This window comes from Mercenaria mercenaria, chromosome 3, assembly GCF_021730395.1.
Source record: "Mercenaria mercenaria strain notata chromosome 3, MADL_Memer_1, whole genome shotgun sequence".
NCBI classification, from domain to species: Eukaryota; Metazoa; Mollusca; class Bivalvia; order Venerida; family Veneridae; genus Mercenaria; species Mercenaria mercenaria.
The window spans coordinates 97,614,845-97,634,689 of NC_069363.1; the positions used below are offsets into that span (position 1 = coordinate 97,614,845).

General features: G+C 34.0%; 2 protein-coding genes across 2 annotated transcripts; both read right to left on the bottom strand.

Moving 5' to 3' along the window:
• Window positions 1-363: 363 nt before the first annotated feature.
• Window positions 364-5,218, bottom strand: LOC128555990 (acetylcholine receptor subunit alpha-like). Its single transcript, XM_053539867.1, has 3 exons — window positions 4,704-5,218; window positions 740-863; window positions 364-498 (listed from the first exon to the last, which is right to left on the bottom strand). The coding sequence occupies exons 1-3, from the start codon at window positions 5,216-5,218 to the stop codon at window positions 364-366; spliced, it is 774 nt and encodes a 257-aa protein (XP_053395842.1).
• A 10,809-nt stretch (window positions 5,219-16,027) lies between these two features.
• LOC128555426 (acetylcholine receptor subunit alpha-like) lies at window positions 16,028-18,259 on the bottom strand. The gene has a single exon (XM_053537701.1). It carries the CDS (start codon window positions 18,129-18,131, stop codon window positions 16,872-16,874), a length of 1,260 nt encoding a protein of 419 aa, XP_053393676.1. The 5' UTR covers window positions 18,132-18,259; the 3' UTR covers window positions 16,028-16,871.
• Window positions 18,260-19,845: the final 1,586 nt, after the last annotated feature.

Consider the following 19,845-nt stretch of genomic DNA (forward strand, 5'->3'; position numbering starts at 1 on the left):
TATTTACTCGCAAATCACTGTTTGAGATATATCATTTCGATAATGATTATAATGTACGTGCTTGCCGATATCCATTACATATTTGCCTGATGTCTATTGATTTATTTTCGAGCGCGCTGCTTTGCCGTCTAACGTCATGACGTAATAATTGTGACGTCAGAAAAATGAATTGTTGAATAATAACACACAGTCTTCAGCTTTCTTTGTTTAATAGGACAACAAATGTTAGAATTTCATTTCTAGTTCATTCATAAACAACACTGAAAAGGGCAGATTAAAAATACAGGTCGAAAACCTATAAACCATAACGATGGAAACCCTTTAATGTAATACGATACAAGGTCAAACATTGAATCAGAGCGATTAACGAGCAGCAACAGTTTGCTTTTCCTTTTTGAGGATTAGATGAATGATTGTAAAGATTGCCACCATGACACCCCTTCTTCCTAAAGCATTGCGTTCATCAACGCGCCAGCGTCTCGAATGACGTTTTAATGTCTAAAATGTAAAAACGTCAATGTATGGAATGCCGACTGAAACATGCAAATTGCTTATTTGCTAATTGGAAATTGCTGATTTACCTATTTGCTAATTGCTGATTTGCTTATTTTCTAATTGCTGTTTGCAGATTTACTCATTTGCTAATTGCTGATTTGCTTACTGTCAATTGCTTATTTGCTATTTGCTTCTTATGAGCCAGCTCGTGTATTCATTCAACATGATTTGTATCCTTACTTACATTTTGTATACCCACAGGAGGTAAAGCACGAGACTTCAAGCTGTAATCTCGAGGTTGCGGGTTGGATTCCCGAGGCTGGCCAAATAGACTTAGAACTGGGGTCCCGTGTTTGGTTGCTTTACACCTGGAGGTGTAACAAATAAGCAATCGGCAATAAGCAAATCAGGAATTAGCAAATCAGTAATTAGCAATAAGCAAATCAGCAATTCAAAATCAGCAATTAGTAATTAGCAAATAAGCAAACAGCAAATAAGCAATTAGCAATTAGCAATTAGCAGTTGGCAAAAAAGCAATTGTCAAAATAGCAAATCAGCAACCAACAATTAGCAAATAAACAAATCAGCAATTAGCAAATAATGAATTGGTATGTCCCAATCGAAATTCGTTGTCAATGACTGCAAATAAATTAACAATGTGTTCTACGAAAGAAAATTACCTAAAATGAAGTTTCATTTAAGGACGCTCGCTACAGTTTCGTATTTTTTTTTCTCAATAATAGATTTTGATGAAATGTTTTGTAATAAAAGATCATATTATGTTGTATTGAAAAATGAAATAAAAATACTAGGTCACCAGCTTTGTTTCAATTTAATTTGCCCCTAGATATGGTGCTATTTTTTTTTAACATTTTCAAAATTTCTATAATCCTAAAATATATTTCAATAAAGTACAATAATCAGCACAAATTTGATGTCTAAGCATTTTTATAACGGAAAACAATTTATCTATTTGAAACATGCTCAGAGAAATCAAAAGAAAATGATTTTGTAAGGAATACTTGTTCAGCAGACCCAAGGGCTATTTTTGCATATTTTTTGTCAATTTTAAGTTGGTACTTCTGCTATTTTATCGAGTTTCACATGATAGAATTCAATCAAACTCTGCACATACCTTTGGTAATGTCTACCTAATCTAAAACGAAACGAAAATTGATAGGTCACTATATTAGATTTCGCTTAAATCAAATTACAACGAGGTGGGGTGTGGCGGGCATTTATACAACGCAGGTTGGTACGAAATACGCTTTCAGTGTATGAGCAAATGACTTAGAGATATATCAAATTATCAAACGGCAGATTTCTTAATAAGCGCATTTTAAGATGTTTCTGAAGCATTTTGATCTCATAGAACGATGAAAGTTTCCGCCTTTCTCCTAACAAAACCTATAGTTTACGAATACGGATGTACGGTATGGGTACGGTATAGGATTAGAAACAGCTTTGACTCAATGCAGAGTTGGAGCGCTGGTATAAATTACAGACTCCAGTATATGTCGGATTGAAGCAATTTGAACTAAATGTACTTTAAATGTATATATTTTGTAACCATGATGATACTTACCCTAACATTTAGTTAGTATATTATACATATTTTACATTAAATGCATGCGAATCTACAATAATTTGCGAATTTTTGCCGTACGCGACATTAGATAATCACTTCCGGGCATGCGCAGAAAACCGCTCCAACTCTGTAGTGAGCTACATCGATTAGAAACACAACCAAATTGGCACGGTGTTGGGGTAAATATCGACCTGTCCGGAAAAACTGTAGCAAGTGCCTTTAAGTGACCAACATTTAAAAATCATATGTCAAACGGTCTTCAGAGTTTAAGTTAAACAATGTTTTGTCTAGAGTAGTCATATGTGATCTGATATAAAATGACGTGACAAGAACATCTAGAAATGTGAGCATAACATATAACAGTTAAAGGACTTTACTGAGCGTTTTGAAATACAGCTGAAAGTCGATATCTCGAAACCGCTTATCTCCAAATTCCGATTATATCGAATACAATTTCAAGTTCCGCCCCCAAAGCATGTGCACAAAATATCTTTTAACGACATATCCCGAAGTAAAACCCACGATCCCTTCGAAATCGAGATACCGAATTTCAACTGTACTTCTATAAAGAAAACAAAAGTTATAACTGCTCTATCGTGAAAAATATTTTTATAGTTGATACGGCTAAACACTTATAAATGCTTTTTATGACTTCAAGAAAAAATGACGAAACAAACCTACTGTTGTTGAAAACACATTTTTTATCATTCCAGTGATACTTTGATTAAAATCACAAATGTTCTATAGACCTGAAATAGTTTAGGAAAAATACTGTAAATAACGCCGACGTAATGAAAACAGCGCTGACGTGGCTTACAACGTGTACCCATGACTTAACAACTGACTACAGCACAAACTTAATGCACGGTAACAATTTTAGATTTGATGCACATGTGGCAGATTTGTCAAAATAATTCAAATCTAAGACGCTTTGTTTCGAAATTATGGCACCAGGAAACGTTTTTATGAATAATAATGGGAACAAAGTTACTATCTTTCTAATAAAAGATAAAATTATTAAAATATGAGATCACGTTTAATTAGTCTGAATAATGTCTTAAAATCATTTTGAAGTGCGTTGAATTCTTAGTACAAGCAAGTTTTACAGAAAAAGTAACATTCGTGAAAATGTCGTCGAAATTGTGGTTTTACCATAGACTTTAATTGCAAAAACTTGCACGGGTCCAAATATTTCACATTAGTCAAACGCCATGCCTTATTATTTTTATTTGCCGAATTTTCTAAGTATATTCTGAAGTTTTGAACAATAGGAGTTTATTTAAATTCTATGTTTGATGAATAAAATTTTTCCTGATGTGCAGAACTACTTAAATAATAGTTTTACCCCATTGTTACGCTATTATACCAGTCTCTGGACAGACATTTGAGAAGAGAAACATAAATCAATCTCAATGCAGTGTAACTTTTAAAGAACTGATATGGAAAGTTATCAAAACTATTAGCTATACCAAATAAAGCCTTCGAAGCGACCTTTTCAGATGTGAAAAGTTGTGTTTCCATCAATCTCAAGAATAAAGTTTTCAGTCAAGATAATTTTACAAAACTGATTTTTTTTTCAAATATCTAGAAACTGCTATCACTCATATTGCTTTCTAATGCGATCCTTTGCTTCTTACGACTTATTTATACCAGTTTTCTGAACTGTTTACCAAAACTTATTCTGAACTGTCTTAAACTGACTAATAACTCGTCCTGTAAAAATTTGAGCATATGTTTTAATCAAACCGTTTATGATACTATTTTTGAAAACAACGTTTAAATCATTTTTTTTTTTGTAAATCAAGATAACTTGAAGTTACTCCAATTCCTTTCTAAAATGAATAATTTATGCCGTAAGATAGTTATTACAGTATCATTCCATCAAGACTTCGACGATTCTTTTCGTAATATTTATAGAAAATTCCTTTTGCATAAGTTATCCAACATATCTTTTGCTCATTACTCAGTTAATAAGGGTCATCAATGTCATCTTTGTTATTTTTTTCAATTTATAACACATTCAAGGAAAATAATTGTAGCGATACATTGACAGCACAAAAGGAAAGAAAACATTAAACGGTCGAAAACATAAGAAGCTTTCTTAGAATCGGCTCCATTTCCATTGTACGATATTTTTTCCATTTCATTTTGTTGTTGTATTTCGATACACTGTTCTTTTAATTTGCCCTGTTCTTTCTTACATTTGTTCCATGTAGAAATTAAATTTCCGAAATACACAAGTTTTGAGGCATACGAGGAATTGAAAATCTGGTAATATATATGTGACGAAATGACTGCAGACATAAGAGTTATTGCACTGATTGCAAGCTGGAATGTGAAAAATGAACCAAGATAGGATACTCCGTCAACTGATTCCGGCAACGATTGAGTAATCATCGTGAGAAACACTGCCAATGTTAAAAACATCGACAATGGATAACTAGTTTTTTCTCCACTTTCACACGGAACAAAAAATGACAGCAAGTTGAGAACAACAAGTACCAGAACGGGCAATATGATGTTTAAAAAGCAAAGTTTGCAAGAACGCTCAAATTTCAAGGTGAACGCTATGCGCGTGTAGTGTGATAAAATAATTAGGTTATCAATCGACTCATTGTACATAATAACATTTGTCGTCGCATTATAGTCTCGAATTTCCCATTCCGCTACTTTAACATAGAAACTCAGATCAACTCCGCTTGTTCGTGGTTGAACTGTGACGATTTTGTCTGAACTCACAAATTTAGCAAACATAATGCCACTTCTCTGTTCATCATACGGGTATTTCTTTGTTTTAATTTCGCAGTATGTATCTATGTTAACTTGCGTCCAAACAAAGACTTGTCCATTACTATAAAAACGTATGAATGCGTCTATCATCCCAAAATCTCCAGGTTTCTTTAAAGCATTGTAAATCAGTAAGTCTGGAATCCAAATATTTTTTCTATACGGAAACACAATACTCGATAGTCCGTGATATTCCTTCGCGTTCCATGTAAGAAATTCATCTTTCCAAAAAAGCTGTACATTAACGGTTATTTTGAATGACTGCCCAATTTCATCTAACTCTTGTATTTTTCTTAATTCAAGTCCATTTGTTATAACAACTTGTTTAGAATGGTCTAGCGTTGACATTGTAATTCTCAAACAAATCTCTTAGTAGAACTGATTCAGAATAATCTTTAGTTGAAGCTGTACAACATAGAAACAAACGAAAGAAAAATAGTGTATATTTGTATTCTATTCTGCAAAGCTGGAATATATTGGTAGTAAAATATTGGTAGTAAAATGCATTCAGATAGCGACTGTGTCGATCACTTTTCGGTAATGCGTATTACAAAACTGGCTATACAAACAAAAGTAATCGACGCTGTGTTCTGAATAATATATTTATAAAATACATATGATATCGTTATGAACAGTCACTATGGGACAGATGAATCGCGGTAAGTCACTAGGAGAATTGATTTCACGATTTGCTAAATACTATGACATTTAGCTTTCAAGATGACAAAAATAAAAAAGACGATATACCCTCAACAAATCTTCTAACGCAACAATGAGTATTTTGTTAATATCTCTTTATCTACTAAATTACCAGACATTTTGATATTTAGAAACTTATCATAAAACATCGACGATATCGAGGTATCAGGGCTTCAGTCTTCCATACATAATTGTTAATACATTAATGATTTAAAGACAGAAAGAAACATCGTTTCTGAATAGTGCATGAATTTGTGCAAAACAGGATATGTCACGTCATAAAAAAACAAAGACAAATATCAAACAGGGAATGCCACGCACCAAAAACCCAGCCTCCTCCAAACGAAACCCAGCCTTTCGTCGTACCCGAAGAAAGTCACCTACTGACCTAAATCACCCATTTGTCTGTCGCCGCCATTGAAATATATGATCCTTATTACGTCGCCGTACGTGATTTCGTTCCGCCTCACATACTAGTGCGGATGGCAGTTGTTTGAAAGCATATTCTCTTAAACAATTTCTAAGTGTATCTGGCGCTATTGAATTTGTATCTCATAAGGATCTATTATTTAATGAAAACATTTGAATAATACAAAACATTTTTGCAGAGTGATCTAACTCTCTATATTATATATAATCTGGAAAGTAGATCCCTCGGAAGCACCGAGAACAAGGCAATCAGTGAAAATTGCAGACTCGGTTTGATTGAGTCTGTTCATGAGCAGTAATGGAAAATGCAACAATGCCCACGCCCTTAGCACCGGCTTAAGCAGAATTCAATCTTCAAATCTAAATGAGTTGAAATCAATGATCCCGAAGGACCAGAAAATACAACAACACTGAGATGAAGTCGGGGCGACTTTTTACGGCCGCCACAGGGCACTTAACACCCGCTGTTGTGAAGTAAATATAATCTGGAATGTAGATCCCTCGGAAGCACCGAGAACAAGACAACTTTCATTTGCTTGTTTCTTTATGAACGTACCGGATAAAATTTAGAGGACAAGACATCAGCCATTGCTGTTTTGCTACATATTTTTTTAGGAACATGCTAAAACTACTTATCTAATCAGGAGATGAATATAACACCTGCGGCAAGTTAGAAGGTTTTACTTGAGCTTAAAAATTATGTTCTTTTGGGAACACTAATGATTATTTCAGACGTTTCTGAGTTGGACTGAAATGAACTGAAAGCGATATTTTCGCTATGGGTTAGACTAGTGTTTCTCGTGCTGCTCTGCCTTCTGCAAAGGTATTGAGTACATGTGCATATGATTCATAAGGTTTTGTGGTAAAATTATTTGCACGAATATATTTATGGTTAAAACATCGTGCTTTTTTGTGTATGTGAGGGATTTTTCTGGTAGGGATCATTCTTACTTTTATTGTCCCGTACTTCGTCGACTCTGGTAGTTGAAATGAGAGTGGGTTTGTGCATAAGAAAAAAAAGTGTAACTACTCTTTTGTGTTTTGTATTGTGTTTTGGTCATCTTGATGATATATTTACATGAATATTGTTTTACACGTGCCATTGTTATTCTTGCGTATGTTAGGGATTCACCTGGCGGGAATTTCAAATATGATAGGGATAATACATAATGTATGGCGCACAACTAGCTTGTTTTAACTGCCTAGTAGTATTCATGTCACTGACCGTTCCAAATGGTTGCTCTATTCTGACCCTTAATTTGCTTGTTTTGTCCTTTTTTGGTTTTAATTTGAGCATTGTTGTGCATATATCAAACATATACACGTTCACTAATGCACTGCTGTAAATAAGGTTTCAGTTTCTGGGGACTGCCTTCTTTTGGTGTGGTTTCACCCTTTATGTTTAGATAAAACAAGCACAAGGATCCAATAGGACCAGCCACGTTTGGAAAACAAACAATATAGACAAAGAATAGGACAGAACTTTTATTTCATCACACAAACAAACCAATCAAACCAATGTATGATAATGTAAGAAATGTTAACATCACAACATTAAGCTTTCAAGCTATTGTACTATATTCAATATACATATTGTTTATTATAGTCTCATCCATTTACAAACATCAGTAAATACAAATATACAATATCATTAATATCTGCAAATGGTCATTCTTTTACAGAATTACAAGAGTCTTAAAATAAATTCATACTATAATTGACAATACATGTTTCAGTTAAAACCCTATCTAAAATGGAAGGTTGATGTTTACTGATAAAATACATTAAACATTTATCACTGCATCAAATATGTGGTAGACTGATTACTGCACTCATATAAATTAGTGCTAGTCTTACCAAAGTTAAGACTCCATTTCACTAAAATTTCTTGTTTATACACTTAAAAAGTATATTATTAAGATATGAATAAACACTTATCATCTAACACCAGCTATGGATTTCAGTTATTAAAACCAGCACTATTACACTATATTGCATATATACAAAGGCAAATATGAACAACATTAATATTAATCATTTAAACACATACATGTTATAATTGAGTATGCTTAAATAACATGCTAAAAGCCCAGATAGCGTGATATCGCACATCAGGAAAAGAGTGTATGCTCAGCAATAGCATTTCACTGTTGGTGTATTATTCATCAAACGCCAAATTGAAAGACAAGTCTTCATTTAGTGTAGTCAAGATTAATGCTGTTGTATACTGTGCGATTTCAGTTCATTGACAAATAGAATTTAAACAATTTTAAGCAAAATGAAATTAATGTAATACTCCTGGTTGCCCCCAATATATGAAAGAATGTATCCGGCCTTGCGATTAAAATCGAAAGAAACAAAAAACGAAATGCAAACCTCCGGAACAGAATCCAAATATAGGGACAAAACCATTGTTTAATCAATCAAACCAAAATATAGTTAGTCTAGGAATCGAAAACGAAAGTGCTAGACCACCGGCAATGTTGAGTTTGATTCAACAAAAAAAAATCGATACTCAATATTTGTAATTAAACAGATCAGAATTGTTTCATGTTCAAGTGATAAACATATACAGTGTTTAAATAAAGAAAAAAGAAAAAAGACATATAACAAATTGTAATCACAGTTTGCGAATGGAGAAACAACTGAGACGTTCACATTTAACAGATGTTGTTCTATTATAACTGCACGACATGATATCATAGATATCATATGTTGTTGATATTTTACAATTTTACAATACGACCCATTGACAAACTTTTAACAAATATCTTATACATGCATTAAGACTAACCAGTAAAGTCAATTGCCCTTAGGATGAATCAAACATAAATAAATAACAATATTGGTCGAAATGTATAGTTGACATGTGAGTTGAGTAAAATGTTAAACGATCCGTATATACCACATATGCAGAGGTGCCAAGTCGCCAGGAGAGGATCGCATTCAGACCATCTTCGTGGCAGCGTACCCTGTGTTGCGCAGTGAGCAACACATGAGTGTCCTCTACCCCACGGCGGTGTCCACCGCAGGTGTAGGTTCCCCATGGTTGACAAATGCAATTAAACAAATGACTTAAATGCAAAATATACATATTATTTTTTTAACATTATTGACAAAATGAACATGCTATTTCATAACTGACACTTGTATCAGTAGAGCTTTTGATTTAAAAAAAAAAAAATATAACCTCACGAGATGCTGTTTAAGATATTTGCAAAAAAAGTGTTGCCATAGAAGGATTGTCAAGTGTACTATTGATTTTTATTATGTTATATTCAGTTAAACCATATTTTCATACTTTTGTTTATATTTGACAATCTAACAACCTGATATTGCAACAATATGCTTAAATTGTAAAAATTAAAATGATCCCTGCAAAAGCACAGAGATGAAAAGATTACATGCACATGAATCAGAGGTGGAGGACAAATAAGTTCAGACACAATGTCTTTTATCAAATCGTCACGGAGAACATATGCCTCTCCAGGAAATCAAGCTTATGACCCTGTGATCCATAAATTTGCACAGGGAAAAAGAATATGTTAAAGGTATAGAATAAATTTCCTAGAAAATGAATTTCAATTTTCACTAATTTATCCAAAGTATTATGACCTAGGATGAAAACGTTTTAAACCACATTATCCTAGATGGCCAACTATAAGAAAATTTGATACATTAATGTCAAGCTGAAAATCATAGGATTTATGCAAATTCTTTTTTGCATTTAAATTTAGAGAAAGAACTTGATTTTTAATTTTTCTATTGTTTCTTTCCAAGAGGAATCGATCATTTAGCTACTTTCTCCTATATACATTTGTATTTAAAACTTATTTTGTAAATTTGATTTTTTTAATGTATTTACGTAAAAAAAGAATCCTGTAATTTGCACAGTCTCACACCATGATATTAATTATCATATCACTTAGCCTCAATTAATTACTCAGTTAGCACCAAATATCAATTAGCCACAATTAATTACTCAATAATTGCTAAAGCCAATAAATCATCTGATAAGTAGATGTGAACAGTAAGTATATACCGTAAGTATATACCATTTACATCCCTATTACTGTATTAATTGTATATGTATATACATGTGTATATTTATATTAACTGTATTAAAGTCTTATTCTTGCATATAAATTAATTTTAAACAACAACCGTAACTGCAAGGCCATTGTAAGACAGATTTATAAGATACTATCAATTGCAAAGATCTATCTATTTTAAAGCTGAATTATTATGAAATCAATAATCATATTTCGAAGTCTGACTTATGAGTTAAAATTAAAGATTTTTATGACGCTGGTGCTGAAAGACACAGAATGCATATATTGTCTGAATATAAGTGATGCCACTTCCTAGCCTGACTATTTGAAGAATAATCGGAGATATTCAGGGCGGCAGCGTCTGCATCACACCTAAGTAATGTTTTAAAGTTTTGCATGCAAGCTCATATCTCAGTAACAATTGCTTTTATTGGATTGAGAATTTACACATCAAACCCCAGGCACTCTTGGATTATGGCCCTTGAATTACTCGAAAAATTGCTAATTTAGCCTTGTCTGCTCTCTTAAGTCGAACAGTTTCATCTGATCTTCACCAAACTTGCCGACGATGTTTGTGGGCATAATATTTTGGCAAAGTTCAATATTAACCACACAAATCGCCCCAGGCAGTCTTGAATTAGGTCAAGTTCGATGACGGGCATATTTTGTGACAGTCTGGCACTCTTGTTATTATTTCCTATTACATCATATTAATTGTTTGTTTTTTATTTAACTGAAACTGTTTGACTGACTTTAAATATATCTGCCCGGGATAAAAAGACAGTAACATTTTTTTTTTGCTAGGTTATGTCTAGAGCAAATAATTTGATTTATATAAAATAGATCCATCCAATCTACATATGAAAGTTAATGACAATCTATAGAAACTTATTATGTTTAATATTGCTATTTATTTTTCATTTTCATTTTTCTTTAACTCTAGAAAACTTGGATTATGACGCGTATATAATTATACATGTATATATGAAACTGATTAAAAAAATCATGTTTTACTCAGCATTTATTTAGTCGGGAAGAACACACTAGGTGGTAAATAAGATAATGAGCCTATTAAAAAATGCCCAACAGGGGGTATCTCTTATATAATTACACTAGTCTGCAATCAGAGTCTGCAAAATAGTCTGCAGTTTAGGAAATTAACATTATTTGCCCTGTATAATCTTATCTGCTTGCAGACTGCAGTCTGCAAAAAAGTCTGCAGTTTAGGGAAAAAATTGCAGACTGCAATCTGCAATCTGCTAAAATGTCTGCAAAATAGGGAGACCCATGCACATGTAAATTACATGGTGACCTCCACACAGTTTGCGATGCCTGGCCATGGAATGAGATTCCAAATTATACTGAATTCAACAACTGATATGTGATATAACCTAAGACAGTTCCAAGAACTGCATGGTAAAAGTTTATCGATGTGTTTTAAAGACGATATTTGAAAATTATTGCTTTGCTAATCATTGTTTGACATGTCTGTACCGGTTGATTGTTGATCATCGTTGATAATACAGATCGTTCTAGTAAGCATTTTCTCAAACACGTGGGACGACAGATTATCTTTTGGGCATGTTGTGGATTTTTATACTTTCCCGTTCTAGACGTAACCTCCCCTGACGGTCCGTCCACAGAGATACAAGCCATTTAGCCATTGAAGACATAATATCTTTTTTATGTCTCTGTAGGTGCATTTCATTCAGCATCACGTACCGATGTTGGAAAGCAGTCGGCGGCAAGTTCAAAGAGCAAAAATGTGCACAGTTGAATTTGTATTTTCTTTAGAAACATTTTTTACTGGCAACATTTGAATGCACAAAATAGTTTTTGCAGAAAGATGTAACTCTATATCTTATTACTTCCTTTTCCCTGTTCTTCAATGGCTACATGGGGTAATGGACCAATTGAGCACGATTTTACGCTGTGCGGAATGCTGTATGTTCATGCATATATTCCATAACTGATTTACTAAAGCTGGATTGCAGAAAAGTCTATAACACTTATGTATTCTTAAGAAAAATATATTACATACAGCAAATCGCTCATACACGATGATGTCATAATATGACGTCTAATTGCATAAGCTTGTCTATTCCCGCCAGACATGCAAAAAGTGACTGATCGGGTTGATGGAAGACATGTTTATTTAAAACAGGCCAAGCATTGTTGAGGTAGAACACTTACTAAATAGGTAATCAAATAGTACTAAATAGGTAATCAAACAGTACTTCCGGGCAAATCGGATAATGCAGAAAGATAAAATCCTCCTTTTTTTCCAGTTATAGTGGCATTTTCATTTTTTAAAAGGTGGAAAAGCAGATGTCGCCCAACAAAACATACATAAAAATGTTGCAGGCTCGGTTTGACTGAGCTTGCTCATGAACAGCAGTGGAAATGCAAGTTACCGACCATGCCTTCTAACCCCGGGTCGAGCATAACACAACATTTTTACATGTTATAAGTACCAAAAGATAATATAGAGACACCTGCAGATGTATTCATACGGCGAAGCAATGGAACCTTAAATGATACACAGAGTGCAATTCCATGAAAAGCAACGTATGGTTGCCAGAAAAATAATGGCTTTACCTTGAACGAGAAAACAACGGGCAGAACTAAACAAACTGGAATTTAGAGAAGGGATCTGAGATTATGGAGTCTGCATTTCACAGAAACTACCAAAAGACAAAATTGAACAGCAGGTACCATATCGAAAGGGTGATTAAACAATACCCAAAGCCGTTGAAGCGGGAATATTAGAGCCGAAATGTTTAAGCTGAAAAATTAAACAGTACACAAACACAACATTAATGTCGTGCTGAACGATCAGAAGAGATAGAAATATAACAGCTGTAACTGAAGGTACAGGGAGAATTTTTACGGCCTCCATACGGCACACAAAACGGTACTGTGATAATGAGATAGAAAAGTGGAAAAGCACAGGTCTGCCCAACAAAACAAAAATAAAAATTGATTGAGCCTGCTCATGGACAGCAGTGGAAATGCAAGATACCGCCCACACTTTTTAGTCCCGGGTTGAGCAGAACTCAACATTCAACGAGTTTAGCAGACCTGAACAGTTTTAGATGTTAATTCCATGCCTCTCCAGCATATATTTGTTGTTCAATCCGCCCATGAAAACCATCGTGTCACATAATGATAAAGTTCTCCTTTCTTAGTGACATTCTCCTGATCAGTCTGGTTTGTGTGACTATATCTAAAAGCTACTGTTAAGCACTTTTTTATGCTTATGTATCTTTATTCTGGTATACATGTACATTTTTGCAATAAATTAATATCGTGACCGCTTGATACTGGTAGCATATATTGTGTACTTGAAAATTAATGACCATCTCGACTATCGCCCATTTTGACATAACATTTCTCAGGTTAAAAACATATTCCATTATCCTCAATTGTATTCGATACTCATATACATGAATCAACACACCGAAAATTTAATACCTTTGTACGGAATCCTGTTCCTCGCCTCACCAACACAATGCGATAATTAACAATCCTCTCGAGAGTTTTATGGCGATAATTATCGTCTTAATTTTCGCATGTCTTTCTTAATTCTCGCATCGGGAAATTAAAATTCCGCTTAAGTAATGATACATTGTTGCCTGAATTAGTAAAACCTCACATTGTCGCCCGGTGTTAGGGGTTATTTCTTACTATAGCACCGTGGATGAAAATGTCTGTTACACCGCTAAAAAGGACAGAGGCTATCATTAGAAATTTGTCTCGGTGTATTGATACATAATACCCGGGAAGAATCATATCGATCAATTATCCAGAAATTTTATCCCAAGCGACAGTGCGACAATGCGAGGTTCTATTAATTCTCGCAATTATGTATAATTATTTAAGCGGAAATTCAATTTCTCGATACGAGAATTAAGAAGGACTTGCCAAAATTAAGACGATAATTATCGACTAAATCACCTCGCGAGGATTATTAAATTTTGCATGCGTATATGTTTTTTGACGAGGCGACAATGCGATATTTATCGCGTTGCCGCGTGTTGGTGAGGCGAGAATTAAAGTGGAACGAACAGAACACCGTACCTATGTGCTATTATTGCAATTTCATAGTCAAACTGCGTTTCCAAATGTTGACCGTTCCATAGGTCCTAAATCTTGACTGGCTTCGTTTGTTAGCATTGCCATGATTTTCTTGTTTCAAACATTTATACTTGATATATTAACATATTTGAAATAAAGAATGGAAAAGTCTAAAAAATAAGAACCCTACACGGAAGGGAGTAATTTCAATATAGGTATAAAATTTCTCAGATCTGTTTACAGAACGTGAACGTGGAATGGTATTTCGAGGTAACATGCCCATTGTCATATTTTTATCCAATCAGCTTCGAATCATCGAATGAGTTTCCCAACATTTATTTCAACCAATCAAAGGTCGCGTTTCAATATTAACATAATTTGATTTATGTTTTAGACCATTGCATTACGGTGATTAGTTCTAAAGCAATCCTGACTCTAGAGAATGTATTTATTGCATTTCTAGCGATTAATCACTAAATGATTATATTTGTATACCATCTAACATTTTAGTTTGTATTTTATATTTTGTCTCACTCTCTATTAACCAAATGGATCAGACATTATCGACAAAAATTTAATTGATGAATTAGGATGACATTTACTGGTGATGCAGCTTTAAAATGGTTGCTTCATATAACAGAGCATTTATTTCACAAACGTTAGTGCTTAGCTCGGCATGTAAATGTTTCACTTTCTCATGTATCGGAATCAATGCTGGTAATGTCAGGTTGAAAAGCCAACAAACATTTGTTAACACAACTGTTTGAATTTTATTCCGGAACCAGACCGCTCCAAATCTTTGTCAATGTTTTTAAACTTGCTATTTATTCGTTTACGTTATACCGCATGGGTGTCTGCTCTCGCCCGTATTGTTTTTGCCGGTAGCGGGGTTAAACACCCTCAGCAAACACGCATTGATGTAGTGATCTCATTTTATACTGCCAATCTATGAAACAATTCCCTTAACCATTACCCTACTAAATTTCTATCATGATCTATACTGATCGCAAAGGCAGAACAATCGTGTCTAGCATGATAAGGGTTGACGTGTTGATAAAATATATAAAGTTTGTCGCTGCTGATACTTTTGTAGATCAGTTTGAATATACTTGATTTACAGAGTATTGGTCCTGTTTACGTTTTGTTATTAGGTTTAACGTCCCACCGACACAATGATATCATATGACGGCATTCCAGCTTTTAACGATTACGGTATTTTTACGAAGGAAAGGTGCTGCTTTAACCAATTCAACCCCATTATTCTTTAAATCATACTATTTGAATATTTTTGTGGAAATATCAGAAATATCATGTTCAAAGTGGGATCGACCAATATTATCATTTTGCAAGAAACATACACGTTGAAGCTTAATAAACTAATAAACTAACTGTCAGATAATTAAAAAGATATGAACACAAATGTTGTAACTCTTTGCTGTTGTGTGCTTGAATATACCCACACCAGCATTTCTATGGTTTACACATCGTGCATTTTGTAACCATTATATATGTTGGTGTTTCTCTGGACGAGGATAACTTTTAGTCACACTGTCTTGCTTATTCCTTTTGTACAATGGTCAAAATTTGCGATACATCGCTTTATGTGTTGACTTTTTGTAGTTTCTTTGATACACGAAAACCTACGTAGAGGTATGGAATTTGCTTTGAACAGTTTATATGTGTATCGTGCTAAAAGATGATCTAAATTAAAATTATTAAAAGAAATCCTAACAAATGATGCCCTCTCAGACGTTATATCCTTTACCCTGCCACCCGAAATCCAAGTTTGAATATAATACATAGAAGATATTACGCGAATGTCTTTTGATATCTAAATTATTATTATTTTTTTTAAATGAGTTGAATAAAATAATAAAATGCGAGGCCTAATCATAAAATTTATTAAATAAGTAAAATAAAATAATAAATACTAGTCTTTATATATTGACAAAGACGTGTATTATCTATGACGAATATGGGTGAACAAATCTATCATTCCTACACTGATCTGTCAGTAAATAAAAGTTTTATAATTTCTTGGTAAGTAGTTGTTACATTGATAATAAATAGTAAACGTTTTTATATTGACCTGCCTAACTGCAATGTATTACTAAATGGTTAACACAGATATTTATCAACATGAATGAAATCGATACGAAACAAACATACATGTATATACAATCAACATACTCTAAAATATTTGAAACCTTATTAAAGCTTTTTTTATGGTCCATTTGACACCGTCCGAAAGCGGTGTCCCACTGTGGTCCTTTAATCATTCGTTTTCTCCTCGCGTGTTTGCTGTGAGTGCGTATGTTCGTGCGTGCGTGCGTGTGCACATCTGCATGCAGGGGCCGCTGCATTTTTGTAACGTGGCATTCCCTGTTTGATATTTATCATTGGTTTTGTTTACAACGAAAAAACAGGACAAGCTGCTTTATAGTTTACATTGTATTCTTCTCATTGTCGAGTTATTGCATTTAATAAAAAAAAATTGTCTGCAAAATGAGGCTTTTTAAAAATCTGGGAGGCTGATATCACTTGATCAAAATCGATAAGCCCTCGCTCAAAATCACTTTTTCTAGATCGATGCATTCCTAATCAAGAACCATCATTGTAGAAAAACAAAGTTGTTAGCATGTGACTTCTCATAATCAACATTTTACTTTTTGACCTCACTAAAATTGTATAAAAAACAGTATTGTTAGCATGTGACCACTCATAATCAACAACCTGTTGATTATTCAGTTTATAATCTGTTCAATGAAAATAACGGTAGTAATTGTTTCACATAGCAACAGTAACACGAACATCAATCTGTCGAAAGTATATGAAACATTGACGGGAGCTACTTCTTTTGCAGTTTTGTTTCCTTCGGCACTTCCATTTAGATGTGGTCCAAAACAGTTTTCGTCACCTTTTGCCTGTTCGCTTTTTGTTGTTACCGAACTCCTTCCGAATTTTAAAACACTTACCAGGGAGTGTACATATTTTGGAACCTGTGAGTTTCCTTTCTTATAGTGAAGATGTAGGGAAATAACAGCAGAAAATAACGTAACCGCACTGATCGCTAGCTGGAATGTGACGTACGAACTCAAATAGGATACCCCGTCAACTGATTCCGGCAAAGACTGTGTAATCATCGTAAGAAACACAGCTAAGGTAAGGAAAATCGAGATGGGAAAACTAGTTTTCTCTCCACTCTCACAAGGAACAAAAAACGTCAGCATATTCAAAGCTGCCAGAACCAGAACAGGGATAATCACATTGTGAAAACATAATCGACACGAGCGTTTCATTTTTAACGTGTATGTGATATAAGTATAATTCAAAGTTTCAATTTCTGAAGCGTTCTCGAGGACGTTTTTGGATATATTATACGGGCGCACTTCAGTTGTTGCTTGGTTTTCTATAATATCCCATTCTGCTACCTCTACATACTCGGCCATATCAATAGAATCTGTTATTGGTGTAATCATTACCTTTCTGTCTGAACTTATAAATTTTGCAAAGATAATTTTACATGTTTGCTCATCAAATGGATATTTCTTTGTTCTGATTTCACAGGCTGTATCTATGTTTGTCTGTGTCCACACGAACACTTGTCCATTGCTATATAGTCTCACAAACGCGCCTTTCATCCCGATTTTACCCGGTGTCTTCAGAGCGTTGTATATCATCAAATCAGGTGTCCAAATGTTTTTGTGAAATGGGAATTCTAAACTTGATATTTCATGATATTCTGTTTCATTCCATGTAAGCATTTCATCTTTCCAATAAAGGAGTATATTAACTGTCGTTTTAAATGACTGATGAATTTCATCTAAATGTAGAATTTTCCGTAATGAAAGCGCAAGTGTTACAAAAACTGTATTCTGATAATCAGAAACAGGTCTCACGTTGACGATATAATCCTTGAACAAATGTTCATGTAGAAGACCTTCATAATGTTCAGATGTTCTGACGGTATTAAAGAAGCATAATATCAGTAAATATTTAATCATCTTAATTCAAAGTCCATAGATATATTATAGTTTTACGCTAAGATATATTTCCAACGGCAATAGTTTTGCGCATATATGCTCCGTCAAACAATGCAACACATGTACAATAGTTAATAACAGACTTTCGCTATGGCTGGTGGTGCGTTAATGTGATATTGGACGTAGAAATAACAATGTCTAAATGCTACAAAAGGTCAATGGATTATATTGAGCATAAGTTGAAACAGTCTAATGCGTACTAGATATTTTATATTATTCATACAGAGACACGTACCTGACTAATAAATCAAATAAATGTTTACTGTTGATTAATAAGAATATTGTAGTTTTGAAAAATATAAATTGTACTGTATGTATTGTTTTATTTTCAGGTTGATATACATAATAAGGAATCATTCATACATTGTTTTAGTGTGAATGCAGAATACAAATGGTTAATTTAAGGGTGTACGCCTGGAGTCGTATTTCGGTGTATGTCTGGAGTCGTATTTCGTTGTACATCTAGAGTCGTATTTCATAAAATCATTGTTAAACGGATAACAACGAATATTAACTCAGGTCACAAAAAAATACAACTCAGATTTCTTCTAGTTTTACATAAAATCTAGCTCATTAAGTTGTATATCAAACTTAAAACAAGTTCTTGGTTCGTGTTTCTCTACGTATTGCAACGCTCACTACAGCATCGGATTACTATCGCTAAAGCCCTCTACAGACGGTAAGTTTTTGTTGTACAACACCAATTAAATTCAAGATGTACAGCCAAATATTACCGTGTGTACGATGCTATTCCTTGATTTCGTAAATCTTAAGTCTTGACTTACAGATTAGGACATGTTCTATTTCGTAAGTTTTGCCTTACGTACCACCCACGTTGACAAGCAACAAATTGGTAAATAATTAGCTGATAAGAGGCAAGTGAATGAATTTCCAGAAACAATTGGCCAAAAAATAAACACAAATCTGAATATAAAATGGCTTTTAATGCATAATGGAAGGATGACACTGAAAAGTTAAATGATTTGAGCTGCGCCATGAGAAAACCAACATAGTGCGTTTACAACCAGCATCCGCGCAGTCTGATCCATGCTGTTCGCTAACGGTTTCTCTAAATGTATTAGACTTTGAAAGCAACCGTCACTGATCCTGACCAGACTGCGCGGATGCACAGGCTGGTCTGCATCCACGTTGGTCGCAAAGCCACTATGTTGGTTTTCTAATGGCGTGGCTCATTTGTGTCATGCGTAATCAAATTCATGGGACATAAAAAGGTGCATATTATTTTTTATAATATTAATAGTTACATTCTTTTCAGTACCTGATGCACTATGTTTATTTGGTAAATCTCTGTGATTTATATGAGAATGGAATACTGTCTGTATGTGAAAAATGTACAATTTCAAAATTGTACATCTTTGAGATAATTAGTGTTGTACAACAAAAACCTACCGTCTGTAGAGGGCTTAACTAGCTTGCGAAGACCCAAAATCTCACGATGTTTGTAAACAACATCCTCATTAAAACGATTTATAAAATGTCTGCGACCTGATGCATCTTCCAAGCGGTTAAGTAGATAATGAGCGGACACGATAGACGGACGGACGGACGTTTGTGATTCTAATATATCCCCTATATATACTTTGTATTATTCTGGAGGTATTGTGTACAAAACAGAGAAAAGTGGAAGCTTCACAGGTCGCCCAACACGAGAAAA